The sequence below is a fragment of the Schistocerca piceifrons genome, chromosome 2, assembly GCF_021461385.2.
Source record: "Schistocerca piceifrons isolate TAMUIC-IGC-003096 chromosome 2, iqSchPice1.1, whole genome shotgun sequence".
NCBI classification, from domain to species: Eukaryota; Metazoa; Arthropoda; class Insecta; order Orthoptera; family Acrididae; genus Schistocerca; species Schistocerca piceifrons.
In genome coordinates this window covers 360,973,008-360,991,377 of record NC_060139.1, presented here as the reverse complement: position 1 = coordinate 360,991,377, position 18,370 = coordinate 360,973,008, and the positions used below count along the sequence as shown (strand labels likewise).

Below are 18,370 nucleotides of genomic sequence, written 5' to 3'. Positions count from 1 at the left end.
ATCACTTGTATATAAGTTGCCTAATCATACTGTAATCATCAGTGGAGACTTTAATCATCCAATAATTAATTGGAAAAATTATAGTTTTGTTAATGATGAGCATGATAAGACATCCTGTGAAACATTACTAAATGCCCTCTCTGAAAACTATGTAGAAAATATAGTCAGGAACCCCACTCGTGGTGGAAATATATTGGATCTAATGGCAAGAAACAGACCTCACCCCTTTGAGGATGCCCACATTTAAACTGGTATCAGTGACCATGATGCAGTTGTGGCAACAATGATTACCAAAGTAATCTAGACTAGATAAAAAGTCAGTAGTGTCATATCTCAATGAGGAACTTGAAACTTTCAGCATAGGGCAGGAGCATTTAGAGGAACTATGGCTCAAGTTTAAAAGAATAGGTGACAATGCACTGGATAGCTATGTACTCAGTAGAACAGTTCATAATGAGAGGGAACCTCCATGGCATACACTCACTGTGTAATAGGTGTAAAACAAACTGAAGGACTACAGATAGAGAGATGATGAATGAAACATGTTTGGCTGTGAAGAGAGCTATGGATGATGCCTTCACAGACTACCATAGCAGACTATTTTCAAATGATATTTTGCAAAACCCTAAGAAATTCTGTTCATATGTAAAGGCTGTTAGAGGCCAGTCCCTAGTGAATGAGAAAGGGGCTGAAACTGATGATAGAAAAGTAAAAGCTACAAAGCTTAACTCCATTTTCAAATGTTCCTTTACAAAGGCAAACCAGGACAATTGTCTCAATTTAATCTTTGTACCACTGAAAAGATGAATGAAATAAGTATTAATGTCAGTGGTGTTGAGAAACAGCCAAAATCGTTAAAACTGAACGAACCTCCAGGGCCCAGTGGAATTCCTGTCAGGTTCTATATTGAATTTGTGGCTGAGTCAGCCCTCTTCTAACTACACTCTATCATAGATCCCTCAAACAAAAAACCATGCCCATTTCTTGGGAAAAAGCACAGGTCATACCTGTCTACATGAAGGGTAATAAGAGGGATCCACAAAACTACCATCCAATATCCTTGACATCAACTTATTGTAGAATCTTGGAACATATTCTGGGCTCAAACATAATGAGGTATCTTAAACAGAATGACCTCCTCAATGCCAACCAGCATGTATTCTAAATACATAGATCATGTGAAACCCAACTCATACTTTTCTCACATGACATAATGAAAGATTTGAATCAAGGCAGTTAGGTAGAAGCAGTGTTTCTTGATTTCTGAAAAGCATTTGACTCAGTACCACACCTACACTTATCGTCAAAAGTATGATCATATGGGTATTAAGTGAAGTTTGTGAATGGATTCAGGACTTTTTCGCAGGGAGGAAGCACCATTTTATCTTGGATGGAGAGTCACCTTGTATGTACAAGTAAATTCAGGTGTGCACCAGGGAAGTATGTTGGGACCCTTACTGTTCATGGTGTATATTAATGACCTTGCAGACGATATTAATAATAACCTCAGACTGTTTGCAGATGGTACAGTTATCACTTACAAAGTATTATCTAAAAAAAGTTGCATAAATATTCAGTCAGATCTTGATAAGATTTCAAAGTGGTGCAAAGATTGGCAGTTTGCTTTAAATGTTCAGAAATGTAAAACTGAGCACTTAACAAAGCAAAAAAATGTGGTATCCTATGACTATAATATCAATGACACAGTGTTGGAATCAGCCAACTCAAACAAATGCCTTGGGGTAACATTTTGTAGGGATATGAATTGGAATGATCACATAGGCTCAGTCATGGGTAAAGCAGGTGATAGACTTTAGTTTGTTGGTCAATAACTGGGGAAGTACAATCAGCCTGCAAAGGAGATTTCTCACAAACCACTCGTGCGACTAGTTCTAGAATATTGCTCATGTGTGTGGGACCTCTACTAAATAGGACTAACAGGCGATACTAAACGAATACAGAGAAGAGGAGAATGAATGATCACAGATTTGTTTGATCTGTGCAAGAGTATCACAGAGATACTGAAGGAACTGAACTGGAACATTCTTGAAGACCGATGCAATGTATCCCAAGAAAGTCTATTAACAAGTGTCAAGAATGGGCTTTAAATGATGACTCTAGGAATATATGTGAGTGGCTCGAAGACTTCTTAAGTAATAGAACCCAGTACGTTGTCCTTGATGGTGAGTGTTCATCGGAGGTGAGGGTATCACCTGGAGTGTCCCAGGGAAGTGTGGTAGGTCCGCTGTTGTTTTCTATGTACATAAATGATCTTTTGAATAGGGTGGACAGCAATGTGCGGCTGTTTGCTGATGATGCTGTGGTGTACGGGAAGGTGCCATCGTTGAGTGACTGTAGAAGGATACAAGATGACTTGGACAGGATTTGTGATTGGTGTAAAGAATGGCAGCTAACTCTAAATATAGATAAATGTAAATTAATGCAGATGAATAGGAAAAAGAATCCCATAATGTTTGAATACTCCATTAGTAGTGTAGTGCTTGACACAGTCACATTGATTAAATACTTGGGCGTAACATTGCAGAGCGATATGAAGTGGGACAAGCATGTAATGGCAGTTGTGGGGGAGGCAGATAGTCGTCTTCGGTTCATTGGTAGAATTTTGGGAAGATGTGGTTCATCTGTAAAGGAGACCGCTTATAAAACACTAATACGACCTATTCTTGAGTACTGCTTGAGTGTTTGGGATCCCTATCAGGTCGGATTGAGGGAGGACATAGAAGAAATTCAGAGGCAGGCTGCTAGATTTGTTACTGGTAGGTTTGATCATCACGCGAGTGTTACGGAAATGCTTCAGGAACTCGGGTGGGAGTCTCTAGAGGAAAGGAGGCATTCTTTTCGTGAACTGCTACTGTGGAAATTTAGAGAACCAGCATTTGAGGCTGACTGCGGTACAATTTTACTGCCACCAACTTACATTTCGCAGAAAGACCACAAAGATAAGATAAGAGAGATTAGGGCTCGTACAGAGGCATATAGGCAGTCATTTTTCCCTCGTTCTGTTTGGGAGTGGAACAGGGAGAGAAAATGCTAGTTGTGGTACGAGGTACCCTCCGCCATGCACCATATGGTGGATTGCGGAGTATGTATGTAGATGTAGATGTAGATACTATAATCCCCTATGTATCACTCATGTAGGGATAATGATGATAAGATTACAATAATTACTGCACACACAGAGACATTCAAACAATCATTCTTCCTGCACCCCATACATGAATGGAACAGGAAGAAACCCTAATAACCAGTGCAATGGAATGTACCCTCACAGTAGTTTGCAGTAGTGTGATGTGTAGATGAAGATCCAACAGAGTGGCATGTTTTAAATGATATAGTTCGGTCAGTGCAAGAGCTTTACACGGGTACTCAACAAACTCCTGTAACGGAAGATACAAGAGAGGTATTGTGGATCACAGAGAGTTTTACTATTGAAATTTCAAGAGGGTATTTCCCGGGAAGATTTGGACAACATATTACATCCTCCCACACACATTTTGTGAAATGACCATGATGAGACAATCTGAGAAATTAGAGCTAATACAGAGGCCTACCGACAATCATTTTTCTCATGTACCATTCACAAGTGGAACAGAGGAGGGGAAGTCAGTTAGTGAAGTATCCTCTGCAGCACACTGTGAGGTAGCTTGTGGAGTATTGATATAGATAATAAGGACACGCCCATTTGTAACTACGAGGTCTAAAATATTTCCATTGTATGTGGGATCTAGAACTAGCTGCTCGAGACAGTTTTGGAAAGTACTTCACAAGACTGCCTTTCTGTAACTACTACAATGAATAGATAGATGACTCACACTATATTCAATAGGTTAAAGTCACTTCCAACTAATTATATAAATTGAAGGTGGAGGGGGAAAAACAAAAGGAAATGGAAGGAATTATTGATGTCAGCTGCATTGGGACTTTAGGTGGAATCAGTACCATGAGTAAAAATGTGTACCAGACCAGGATCCAAACCTGGGATCTCCTGCCTACTAGGCAGTTGCATTAACTACTGTTCCACACAATTATGTGGACTACTTTGACACACCCCTGTTGGATGACCCTCACTACCACCTAGCACCACCTATACGTAGCCCTCTTCCATGTCCTATGTGTCACTACTTTGAGATTCCCCAGGGGGTTGAACGTATTGTGCATCCACACTGAAAGTGGTGGATTCATTGTCCATCAAAGCGAATCCATTATATGAATGTGTGGTGTCTGTTCTTTCAGACATGTCAAAAAGAGCAGACACTGCAAGGAATTTGCGGCTGTGATACATATTATGTAAATTGAAGGTGCAGAGGGGAAAGGGATGGAAAGGGAAGGAACTACTTATGTCAGCTGCATTGGGACTTTATGCAAAATAAACAGCAATGAGTGAAAATGTGTGCTTGACCAGAATTTGAACTTGGGATCTTCTGACACAGTGCTTATGACAATTGTGAGGACTATCTCAACATGCCTCTCAGCCGACCACTCTCCCACATTTTGCCAACTATCTGCAATCCCCATCCACTTCCTCCATGCTCACTACTCTGAGACTCCTGCAAGAGGTCAAATGTACTGTGCATCTGCACTGAAGGTGGTGAATTTTCATTTGTTGCCATTGAGTCTGCATAAAGTCCGAAAGCAGCTGACATCAGTAGTCCCTTCCTTTTCCTTTCTCCCCCCCCCCCCCCCCCCACCTTCAATTTACATAATATGTATCGCACCTGTGGATTCCACATGGGGTGTCTGTCCTTTCCAACATGTCCAAGAACACATACCATGTGTTCACATAAATGATTCACTTCAGTGGGCAATGAATTCAACACCTTCAGTGTGGATGCAAAATACATTTGACCACCTCCGAAAATCTCAAAATAGTGAGCATGGAGGACATGGATGGGGACTGTAGATAGGTAGCTCTACGTGGGAGTATTGGTTGACTGAGAGGCATACCAAGACAGTCCATGCAGTTGTGATAAACACTGTATTCAGGTGGCACAATGTTTAAAGCAACTGCCTAGTAAGTAGGAGGTCCAAGTTTGAATCCTGGTCCAGCACACATTTCCACTCATCGCTACTGATTCTACATAAAGTCCCAATGCAGCTGACATCAATATTTCCTTCCCTTTCCTTTCTCCCCTCCACCTCCAATTTTCATAATTACAGCTGCAGATTCCGTGTGGTGTCTGTTCTTTTAGACATGTCTGAAGGAACGGACGTCACGCTTTCATATAACCTCGAACTAATTGCATGATCTGTGTATTTCTGTGCAACAGTGTAGACTTTCTTTGAACAACTCTAAAACTGTCTCTGTTTCTTTAGAGGTTTCTTTACGGTGACTGTATACCATGGAGGGTCCCTCACATTATGAACTCTTCTACTTGGTACATATCTATCTAGTGCAAGGTCAACTATTTTTTAAAACTTGAGCCATAGTTCCTCTAAAATGTCTAGATGCTAATGTTCTGTGCAAAAAGTTTGAAGTTTCTCATTGAAATGTGACACTATTGTTTCTTTATCTAATTTACTGAACAAATAAATCTATCTACTTGTTTTAGTTGGCCTTTCTACTTTGGTACTCATTGTTGGCACAACTGTCTTATGGTCACTGATACCAGTTTTGATGTGGACTTCCTCAAAGAGAACAGGTCTGCGTGTTGCCATTAGATCTAATATATTTCTATAATGAGTGGAGTTCCAACCTATCTGTTTTAAGTAGTTTTCAGAGAATTCATTTAGTAATGTTTCACAGAATGTCCTGTAACAACTACCTCTGTCAACAATGTGAACATCCATGTATTACTATCACATATCTGGAAAATGTTGTCTTAACTGATTGTACTAACTAAAGCCACTGTGAAGTTATCGTTTTGTCAGAACTATATTGTGAAAGCTCCTGTATTTGCCACTGTTACTCTGATTAGTAGGATACTAAAAGTGCCTGGAAAAACATCTTATGTGAGAGCTGAAACTGGTCATCATATTTGCTAATAGTGACAATAAATGTGGAACAAGTCAAATTGATTAAAAGTTGTGTTGAGCACAATATTGGAGTACTTCCCACAAAGTCCATTTTACAGCAATCCTATGAACTTTATTCAATGAGATCCCATGTGCAGAACAGAATTGACAGATAGGTAACCTTTCAAAGAGTAACAAGTGTCCTTGCAGGAACTTCTATGAGATGTTTGGTTATCAACAATATTCTCTTTATTGTAGATACAATTAGTGGCACTGAAGTAATATATTCAAATGACATGCATGAAGCAGCAGTTTCACAGGTATCTCATTGTCTGTGACACCATATCTCCTGAACTATGATAGGTAAATGATTCTTTTCCCCACAGAGATTGTTGCCTGACAGTAAGAGATACACATACCAAATTTGGTTGAAATCAGGCTAGTGATTTAGGAGGAGATGTAAAATGCACACACACACACACACACACACACACACACACACACACACACACACACACATTTCATAATGTTCGTGGATTTCATTAACTAGGTAATCTTATTAATTGATTAGTGTTGTGTTTTATGATTCTTTTCTTGGAACACCATGTCGCAGGGTACAAGAGGGTCTCTGGCAGTTAAGATCCTTCAACCAAATCTCATCTATACAGCATTCTCATCTATACAGCCACGTCAGCAGAGGACACTGTTTGTTGATTCATCCATTTGGCTTCTTTCTCTATTTATTTTATCATTTTTATATTATTCTGTTAGCTGTATAAGCTTTTTCTTATGTATGCCATTACATTTTTATCTGAAATCGCCAGAACAGTGTTTCAGAATTAAATATTGTCACGTAGCCATTTCCTTTTTAACAGTCTAAATGATTTTAGTCTTGGTCTTAATTTAATGTATTTTATCACTGTAATAACTTACACTCCCAGTAGTCCCACTAAAGGCTTCATCTACTGTATTCTTCTTTTTACCACATTTTTTACAGTTTTATAATTAATGAATACGTGGAGGCTTACAATAGTGACATCTAACAGGTTTACAACATAAACATCTTGTGGCTACCATACTGTAGTCTATTATGAACAACACACCTGTTAGCAAGATGACTCCACTGACATTGTGGCCTAGTATACACCATATTTTAATTATTGGCTATGATAATAGACTGATTTTGTGTGTATCTTTTTAGGAGGCCAACACAGCTTCATTATTAGCACATGTTTCTAAAAAGATATGGCTCATCACATCTTTAAATGCATGTTTTCCATGGGTATGTAGCATTATGTTGCATTATGGCCTATATTATTGTTTAAAGATGTAGACAGTACACCACTTGCATTTGTTTTTTTTTCTCATGTTTTACTGCAGATTTTAAGATGGTCAACATGGACCAAAGCCAGTAGTATAGGGACATAACAGATTTGTGATCGTAGCTGCAAATAACTATTCGTAGCCATGCTGCAACTTGTGGGGAAAAAAAGCTTCATTCTTTTTCAAAAGGTCAAACAGTTGTGAGAAATTATATACTCCATTTGTTGTGGTGCCTATTTGGCATTTCATCTAGTTAATTCTTCATGTAAAATGCAGCATACTCATTTTTTAAAAACTCCTGTGGTATTATCTACTGCAGGCTTCATGCACCTTCATGTAATGATCATCCAACATTGCACTGTGTACTGTCTTAGCGTTTTCATATTTGGATGCAGTTCTGGAGTATCCATCACATGAAATATCTCATGAGATGTATAACCACTTTGGAACTCTGTCACCCATTTCTCAATAATTTAGAATGAAGCAGCACATCCTCCACAAGTTTTCAATAACTGTAGATTAATTTTCATTGGTAGTAACTTGTCCAGAACAAAACAAAATAGATTAAGATTTTCCATTTAAGTTGAGCACACACATGTCAGCTATAAAAAGTTGTAAACACAAAATTATTAGAAAGAGTTGTTACTTGATTGACACTAATGAGAAACATGCAGCAACTTAGCAACTTACAAAATGCAAATGTAATTCATCTCAACACAAACTCTGAGCCAGGTCAAGAAATTTTCTCCTTGCCCTAACGTATGCTTTGCAGAACCTCTGAAGAGCAATAAAAGTTCAATGACTATGTAGATATCACAGTTTCTTGACTGCTTATCCCTCAGTTCATAATCAATATTCCAATGAATTGTAGGTAGTACTAACAACATGGGAATAAAAAGTTCATTAAGTTAATTACTTACGAAATGGGGGCTAATTCCTCCAAATATTATTACTGGTTTAGACTTCAGTTTTCCAACAGTAGCCTGATCTACCTTCATACGAAAACCAGCATTTACATAAGCATGTGCATTTTGTGATCTTGGCATTACCTAAAATTAAATTGAAAATAAAAATTCAATTGATGAGAATAAAAATCTAGTTACTTACACAAAGTAATCAGATAGTAACATGAATTAGTCTTGAGAATGAAAATGTGTGCCAGATCAGGATTCAGATATGGATGTTCCAAAGCACTAACATTCACCAACTAGGCCATCTGAACATAGTTCCAAAATCACCCTAAACTTTCAGTGTCACTGCTTTTCCCTGCTATTATTTCCCAACACCATGCTAGGTGTTCCTTTGTGGGGTATGTAGCAATAGCAATACTGATGGTATGAATTTGGTGCAGGGACCATGCTGTACCACAGACACAGGAGAATATCCAGATTTAAATCCTTACTTGACACAAACATAACATAACAGTAACTTTCCACACAGAAGAGGCACTGAGTCATAAATAGGCACTATGAAAAAACGCTATAAATACACAGCCAAAAATTTGTAACACCAAAAAAATAATTAATTTTCCATTGTTTGATGTGTCTTGGTAACATATTGAAGTAATTAACACTGTAAGATCACAGGTTAATGTAAGTACGAAATAGGCCTCTGCAAATGTGAAATGATGGTACATTAATAACTGGTGTAACCACCACAATGCTGAATGCCAGCTTGCAAATGTGCATGTATTCTGTTGTACAGATGTTTGTGGGATGAAGTCCCATGCCTGTTGCACTTGGTTGGTCAATACGGGAAGGTTAATGCTGTTTGTGGGTGATGCTGGAGTTGTCATCCAATGAGGTCACGTATGTGCTCGATTGGAGACTGATCTGGTGATTAAGCAGACCAAGGCAACATGTCAAGACTCTGTATAGCATGCTGGGTTACAACATCAGTTTGTGTATGAACATTATCCAGCTGGAAAACGCCCCTGAAATGCTGTTCTCAAATGCTAGCACAACAAGTCGAATCACTAGACTGGAGAAAGAAATTTGCAGTCACGGTTCATGGGATAACCACAAGAGTGCTCCTGCTGTCATAGGAAATCACATCACACACCATAGCCCCAGGTGTAAGCCCAATGTGTCTAGCACACAGACAGATTGGTTGCAGGCCTTCAAACTGGCTTCCTTCTAATCAGCGCATGGCCATCACTGGCACTGAAGCAGAATCAGCGTTCATCAGAAAACACAACAGACCTCCACCCTGCCCTCCAAAGAACTCTTGCTTGACACCACTGAAGTCACAAATGGTGGTGTTTTGGGACAGTGGAACAAATGACACAGGGCGTTTGCTTTGTAGATGTCCTTGAAGTACCCAATTTGTAATAGTTCATTGTGTCACTGTGGTGCCAACTACTGCTCAAATTGCTGCTGCAGATGCAGTATGATGTGAGAGTGCCATATGCCAAACATGATGGTCTTCCCTCTTGATAGTGCCATTTGGAGCCTGGTCTTCCTGCAACCATACATTCTCAGCCAGCAATCATGTACAACGGCTACATTCATGTCGATTCTCTGTGTAATATCACAGAAGGAATATCCAACTTTTCATAGCCCTATTATATGAACTCATTGAACCTGGTGAGATGTTGATAATGATGTTGTTGTCACCTTAAAGGTATTCTTGACGAATTTCAACCCACCATGTCGAATCTCAAAGGCAACTAATGATCATGACCATTACAGCATGTATTTAAAGCAAACCTGATTTACATCCTCATAGTGGCACTACTATACAACTGGCACAAAATCTGAGCAGACATCATCTTTCAGGTGTAGAAACACACTTACCAACTTTTGCTTATGTCACACAACTGCTTCTTGGTTTTATAATTTTTTTCCGTCAGTGTATTTCACATTTCAGACTACATCCTTCTTCAGCAATAGAAAATTCTCACACATTCATACAACACCAAGTCACACAAATGTGGCCACTGCCTCTGTGCACAAAACCTTGACTTTCCATTGTTTGATTTTAGTAAGATTGTTAATAAACATTTTTCTTTGATATCAGTACTTCCATGGATGCTGACACCAATGGATATGTTTCACACATGCAATGAGTAATAACTTACTGTGACTACTAAAACTAAACTTAAGCAGTTTTTAATCTTGGAGTTACCACATTGTTATTGACTAAATCACTTTATTTGGCAGTCAAGGGGAAACAGTGTGATTATAATGAAATTAATTAAACAGAGATCAACAATGAAAGTCCAAATTATTTTAGGAGACATACAAACTGGATCGGGCTAGGAAAAGGAGTAAGACAAGGATGCTGTCTATCACCTACACTTTTCAACCTTTACTTGGAAAATATGATTGACCAATGCTCACTAGATGACAAAGGAGTAGAAATTGGAGGAAGAAGAGTAGGGTGTTTGAGTTTTGCTGATGACAAAGTCCTTCTAGCCACAGAGGAAAAAGAATTACAGGATTTGTTGGACACCATTGAAGCTAACGGAAAAAATTATGGAATGAAAATTAACACAAAGAAAACAAAAGTATTGGCACTAGGAGGAAATACAGAAATAAAAATTGTGCTGAATGGAGGAATACTAGAACAGGTGCAAAATTTTAGGTATCTTGGAAATAGGATAGACACTGACTGGAAGTGCACCACAGAAATTAAAACGAAGATAGCAATGGCAAAAGAGACATTTGATAAGACAAGGAGAATTTTCTGGAGTGGTCTCAACAGAGAACTCAGAAAGAGACTCATAAAATGTCTTGTATGGAGTGTTCTTCTAAATGGTGCTGAAACATGGATTTGAGGAAGAAGACAGAGAAAGACTGGGGGCTTTTGAGATGTGGACATGGATGATAAGAATAAGTTGGATGGGCAGAGTAAAAAATGAAGAGGTACTGAGACGAGTGGGAGAGAAGAGACAGTTACCAGATGTAATAAAAAGAAGAAAAAGAAACAGGATTAGGCATATATTAAGAAAGAATGACAGACTGATAAAATCAGTTTTAGAAGGTTATGTACAAGGGAAAAGGAAGCGAGAAAGGAAGAGATTTCAGATACTGGATGACGTGATGGACAGTACAACATACAACAGCCTTAAGAAAGAAGCAATGGATCGTAGAAAATGGAGAGGCAAAGGACCTGCTAATATAGCAGAAAACTGATGATGAAAATCATGTAGGTTATAGGACAATAATGGTAACACAGATACATCCCTAGGTAAGAGTTCACAGCTTCTACAAAGTAGGTATTTTACTTCAGATACTGTCAAATTAATGGGTGGGAGAAATGGAAATACACTACTGGCGATTAAAACTACAACATCATGAATACGGCATGCACTGAATGTCAAATTAGAGTGAAGGACAGCCTCTGTAGCTGAAAGGTTAGTGTAAAGGCATTCAGTATGAAAGGATGTAGAGTTTGATTCTAGGTACCTCTTCCAATTTTTCTGAGGTAGGGAGGTCTGGAACAGGGTCCCTTAGCCTCATGATGCCAAATGAGGGGCTGCTTGAATAAAAAAATCAGTGGTATCATCGCAATTCATCTACTGGCGATAATGGCTGGAGGGATGGATGAGATGCTTATCACGTCTCATGACCAGAGCTTGCTCATCATGCTGCCTTGTGGGCAGCAGCCCGCAAGTCAGAACTGGAGTAAGACCTAATCTGTGACTGGTGGTTAAGTTTACTAATATGAAGTATACTATATGGCTGGATTTGACATGTTGACTGGAATGCTCTCTTCCAAATTCTGAAGGTGACAGGGGTAAAATTTACAATTTGTACATAAATCAGATGGCTGTTATAAGAATCAAGGGGCACAAAAGGGAAGCAGTGATTGAGAAGGGAGGGAGACACAGTTGTAGCCTATCCCTGACATTATTCAATCTGTATGTTGAGCAAGCACTGAAGGAAACAAAAGAAAAATTTGGAGTAGGAATTAAAATTCGTGGAGAAGAGATAAAAGCTTTGAGGTTTGCTGGCAACATTGTAATTCTGTCTGAGACAGCAAAGGACCTGGAAGAGCAGTTGAACGGAATGGACAGTGTCTTGAAAGGCGGATATAAGATAAAAATCAACAGAAGCAAAATGAGGATAATGGAATGTAGTCAAATTAAATCAGGTGATGCTGAGAGAATTAGATTAGGGAATGAGATACTTAAAGTAGTAGAAGAGTTTTGCTATTCGGGGAGCAAAATAACTGATGATGGTCGACATAGAGAGGATATAAAATGTAGACTGGTATGGCAAGGAGAATGTTTCTGAAGAGGAGAAATTTGTTAGCATCGAGTATAGATTTAAGTGTCAGTAACTCATTTCTGAAAGTATTTGTATGGAGTGTAGCCATGTATGGAAGTGAAACATGGACAATAAATAGTTTAGACAAGAAGAGAACAGAAGCTTTCGAAATGTGGTGCTACAGAAGAATGCTGAAGATTAGATGAGCGGGGACAAGACGTATTTGTGGCTCATCTTGACTAGAAGAAGGGATCAGTTGGTAGGACACATTCTAAGGCACCGAGAGATCACCAATTTAGTATTGGAGGTAAGTGCGGAGGGTAAAAATTGTAGAGGGAGACCAAGAGATGAATAGACTAAGCAGGTTCAGAAGGGTGTAGGTTGCAGTAGTTACTCGGAGATGAAGAGGTAGAGTAGCATGGAAAGCTGCATCAAAACAGTCTCTGGACTGAAGACCACCATAACAACAACAACAACAGCAATGTGGAAATGATGAGCATTTTTGTGCAATCGTACATGGTAGGTATGAGTAATGCCATCTAACATTCTATACATAATGGAAGATGATACGGTGGGTTAGTCATTCATAAATTGTATCCTAATGTTGGTTGTAAGATAACTGTGTTACGCCTCAAGTAAAAAGGAGACATCAGCACATGTCGAAATTTGACAGAATAATGCCCAAATGAGACAGTGGTTTATCATTCCATAATACTGCTGCTTGTGATTCTATATCTATCATATGAATATGAAATTGATGGTTCAGGAGGACCATATTTAGTGCCCCTACTTATAACTTATTCTTATGAAATTACAGTTTGTATGGAGGAAACAATTAATGGTCTGCTACTCTCCTTGAAAATCTGTCAGAGAATTGGGAAAGTTTCTTTGTGAGAAACTTTATGAAATACCATTGAGATAATCCAAAATTTATATACACAGATTTCCAAGATTATTCAAGCTGTTTAGCATACCAATAGCAACCCCATTCTCTATCAAGTGGAATTTTGTATTGTTTTGTCCAATATTTACATTTTATTTTATCTGATTTAATTCAGTTTTAATTTTGGGACAGCTTAGTCAAATGTTTGACTCTCTTCTAAGTAGGTACCAAAAACTACAAATAACAGGGGAAAAAAATGGTTTGAATAAACTTTCATACAATGTATGCATAAGTAGGAGTCTTATAATATTGTATCAACAGTGTAATACAAGCAGGAGGAGATGGTGAAGGAGGGGGGAGGCGGAGAGGACCCAAATGACAGGAAACCTTAATGCCTTTGAAACTATTCGGGTATATTGGAAAATTGTGAAGAGAAATTAACTGACACATCCTGTTGATAATCTCAAAAGTATCAGGTTGGTGTATAGGTTTGTAGCATTTTTCCATGAGATTCATAAACACAACAGATACACATATCAGAGGCTTTAGTCAACAATAATATATTCTCCTTCACTATTTACAACAGTCTACCAACAGTGGGGTAACTTTTTGATATAACAACTGCAGACATCACATGGTTTTGAGACGAAGAGCTCATCAAGGCATGTTCAGAGCACATTTTCATCCAGAAAGGATATTCCTTGAAGGTTGTTTGAGAGAGAATGGAAAAGGTGAAAATCTGAGGGCACAAGATTAGGTGAATAAGGTGGGGTGTGGAATGACTTCCCAAGCCAACTCATGTATATTGTTTTTTGTCACTCTAGCAGAATGTGGGCAGGTATTATAATGGAGTAGCATCACTTCATGCAGTCTTCCTAGTCATTGTTCTTCTACAGCATTTGCAAGATGTCTTCAGTTGTTGGCAATAAATTTCACCAGTGATGGTTATATCTTGGGGAAGCCATTCATAGTACATCACACAGTCACTGTTCCATGAGATGCATAACATTATCTTTCGGGGATGTGTGCAGGTCTTTGTACGGGGAGTTGCTGCTTTGTTTGAGCTCAGTCACTCCTTTCTTTTCTTTATGTTAGCGTAAAGACACCATTTCTCGTAATCAGTAGGATACTGGATAGAAATTGCCAGTGTTGTTTACGAGCCAATTGATGACGAGCAAGCAGAGATACACATATGGCCACCCACCGATTTTTGTGATGGTGGCTTACAGCACGCAGTACCTATACACCCAATTTTTTAATGTCCCCCATTGCATGTAAATGTTGCATTATGATGGAGTGATGACAGCTCATCACATTTCCCAGTTCTTGAGAATACTGATGTGGATCATTGTGGATGAATGCACTTAAATAATATTCATCAAACGGAGAAGGTCTTCCCGAATGTGGAGAGTCACTAACGTCAAAACACTCCTCCTTACAACAAGAAAACCATTTTCTCGCCATGCTCTGTACAATGGCATTATCCTCTTGCATTGCAGAAATGTTTGTGACTGCCTCAACTGTTACCACCCCTCTATTGAACTCAAACAGAAGAATATGACAGAAATGTTCTGATTGCTTCACTCAGCACTCCATTTTCTAGCACCCACAGCTCCAATTACTATTTCCAAATTACAAGAATGAGAATATGTAAACTCAAACAGCAACAGTGAGCTAAAAAAATTAAAAAAAGACAATTGATAAATAAACCTATAGCAAGTGGCATGGTGACAAGTAAAACAAAAACACTATGAACTTATGAAGCAACCAAATATAAATAAGTTGTTGACACTCCTTTTTCTAGCATCCACAGCTCCACTCTACAGCTCCAAATGATAAAAATTACAATATGTACACTCAAACAGCAAAAGATAACTATAAATAAAAAATGATAATTGATAAATAAACCCTTAGCAACGAGAATAATAATTAGGAAAACCAAAACACTATGAGCTTATGCGCCAACCTAATATTAATAAGTTATTCTGACTTCATATAGGAATACTAATAACAGAAATACATCAATTACAAAATACACTGCCTGACCAAAAACGTGAAGCACTGAGAAGACATGGTCAGCTATCAACATAACTTTTCAAATGTACACATCATTGGCAGATATTGAAATGATCAGAGTTATAATTTTCTGTGACAGAAAGAATGGCCACAAGAGAACATTACTGTTGTTCATGTTTAATGTTGTTAGCAGGCTCGGTAGGGTATATAAGGGGCATTAACAGAGTCAGATGTTGAGGGATCACTCTTAACGACATGGAGACACCACACACTCATGTGACACAACATTATCAGAACCTGGTTGATTTTTAAAGAGAACTCATTTTGAGGCTCCATTTGGCCATCTGGCTGAAACATGCAATATTCATATTTGTGGGGCATCCAGAAGTGACAATGCGCCAATGCTGGAGTGCACAGGAATATGGGGACACGCATTTTCATTGTCAAGGTCATGTCTGACCACCACAAGCAAGGTGCACCAAACACATCACAAACCCTTCACATTTATGCCTGCCATCCAGGTACAAGTGATGGACTCCCCACAACATTGCATGTCATCCTAAGTTATCATGTGTTACCTTTTATGTGACAGTATCATGGTGCCATTTTTCAGCAGAACAAAGCTAGTTCACATAGGACACACGTCTCTATGAACTGCCTGCATGATGTTGAGTTATTACCTTAACCAACAAGATCCCCAGATCCACCCTCTGTAGAACATATTTGGGACCAGCTTGCATGTCAACTCGGACCTAGTACCAGTGTCCAGGATATCAAGGACCAGTTACAACAGGTGCGGGACAACGTGCCTCAGGAGAGGATACATCTGCTTTAAGATGTCCTTGACAACTGAATCAGTGTATGCACCAAGGCCAGATGGGATACAAAATTGTACTGATAAGTGGACTCATACTTCCAAGTTATTTATAAATTTGACTTGATACTGTAATCATTGAAACAACATCACATAACCTCTCACTCCATATGGTTTCATTTTGTTTCCATCTGCTCTGCTGGGTGCTTCACTTTTTTTCTCAGACATTTTATGTTAAATGTACAATCAGCCAATTTCACCTTGCTCTGTCTATAACAACAAGTAAATTATCAAACAAAATTAAAATAACAACTGTTAACTACAACGCAAGTTTTTGTTATTCATGTAATATGTGAGATCCCATAGAAAATTCCTAGTTCTAGAAGTTCAGTATTCAAAAAAAGGAAGAAAGTATACCGACCAGTTCCTCTAAAGTGTGTTCTTTTTATCTGATTCAGTATTTCTATAGGGAAAAAAGTTATTTAGCAGCTTGAAAGATGTTTAAACAAATATAATTACCTTGTATGTTCTAATATACGTGTCATCATCATATGGTATCAAACTAATGCTTCTGATTATTTTATGAGTCATATCAAACTTGAGAAACTCAGGAGGGTTCAAAACAGTCTCCACACCAGCTTTATCAACTGAAATGCAAAAATAATCATCTTGATTAGGCAAAATAATAATAATAATAATACTGATAATTTTGTGTGGCTCAATGGCCTCGTGCTAGTCTTTCAATTGGACGCCACTTCGGCAAATTGAGCGTCCCTAACTTACCCCAGTTATACAACTGAGAAAAGGGGATCTATAGTTTAGCATGGAACCTGAGCCAAATGTCATTTCTGGTGAATATCCACATCATTGAGGGGTGAATGCTAGGTTAAAACCCAGACTAAAAAGTCAGTTGTCTGACTGGGATTCGATCTCATGACCTTTCAGTTTCCTGGCAAGCACTTTACTGCTAAATCACCTGGCTCATCATTAGGCAAAAGAAGAAGTACATTATGAATCTTCCAATAGCACATATTCTTTAGTGCTGATGTTGCACTAGGGCTGTCAAAATTTCATATCCAAATCAGATGGTCTGAAATCTTGGAAAAATGAAGTAATTAAGAATCTTGTAACATGAAATTGAGCAGTTATTGCTAAAAAAGTAAAGTAGTTCTACTATCCCCAAGGTGGCATATGCCATCATTGAATAAAAATAAACAACATCTTTCCGGGTGTCCTATTTGTCAGTGTTGTATGTGCAACCTATCTGTGAAAACCTGTGCTTATTCACAGTATTGCTAATACCTCTTTCTAAAATGTTCATGTTAAAATCTGCACTCAGTAATCATTAGATTCATATGTGTATAGTTCTTATGCTGTTTGTTTCCAGTAAACACTTATGCAACATCATGTATTGAGTTCATAAAGTAAAGACTATGATTACATGTAAAATGTGTAACACCTTGTGTTAAAACTTACAGAAACAGCTATTTGACACTTAACATCTGAACTGGTGTTATGAACTGTTTGCTAAATGCGATTCCATTAACCTGATTGTATGGGAAATTTTTCCAAGTGCACTGTCTTTGTGTTCATGCCGCTGCTTATTATGATTACTGAGTTTAAGTGTTGTTCCATCATTAAAAATATAAAATTCAAGGAGTGAATTTATAAGAGAGTGGAAGTTCCCTACCCTTGTTACCAGAGCTATGTCCACCTGAACTGGTCATTGCAACATTTAAGGTGGTAATAAAATGAGGAAGAGACCACTTAAAAAAAATATTTGTCATGACCATCAATCAAACAACCTGTGAGAAATGTATTCAGATAGATCAATGCAACAAGATCCAGATGACCAAACCGGGTAGGGTAACGTCACAGCTGTGAACTATTTCTACTGTAATAACAGACTGTCAGTCGAGCATAGTCTTCACCATCAATTCCAAACGGTAAGCTCATAACAAAGCAAAAACTACTTTGCTTACTTATACACAGACTAGCACCCACAGTCTCCAGAATGATAAAGATATCTGATGGGAATTCATTGTGCTGGTGTTTAACACACAAATTTCCAGCAATGGTCCCTATCTGAAAGAAGAAATAAACACACGTCAGTCACTAGTTACAAACATAATTTCAATAATGAAACAA

General features: G+C 38.3%; 1 protein-coding gene across 1 annotated transcript in view; it reads right to left on the bottom strand.

Annotated features, from left to right (window-relative positions):
- Positions 1-18,370, bottom strand: part of LOC124776986 (xanthine dehydrogenase-like) — a 437,142-nt gene that overhangs the window by 230,497 nt on the left and 188,275 nt on the right. Inside the window, exons 8-10 of the mRNA XM_047252231.1 lie at positions 18,205-18,307; positions 16,742-16,869; positions 8,217-8,345 (exon numbers count right to left, since the gene is read on the bottom strand). Coding sequence (XP_047108187.1) covers positions 8,217-8,345; positions 16,742-16,869; positions 18,205-18,307 — 360 coding nt within the window. The remainder of the gene's footprint in view (positions 1-8,216; positions 8,346-16,741; positions 16,870-18,204; positions 18,308-18,370) is intronic.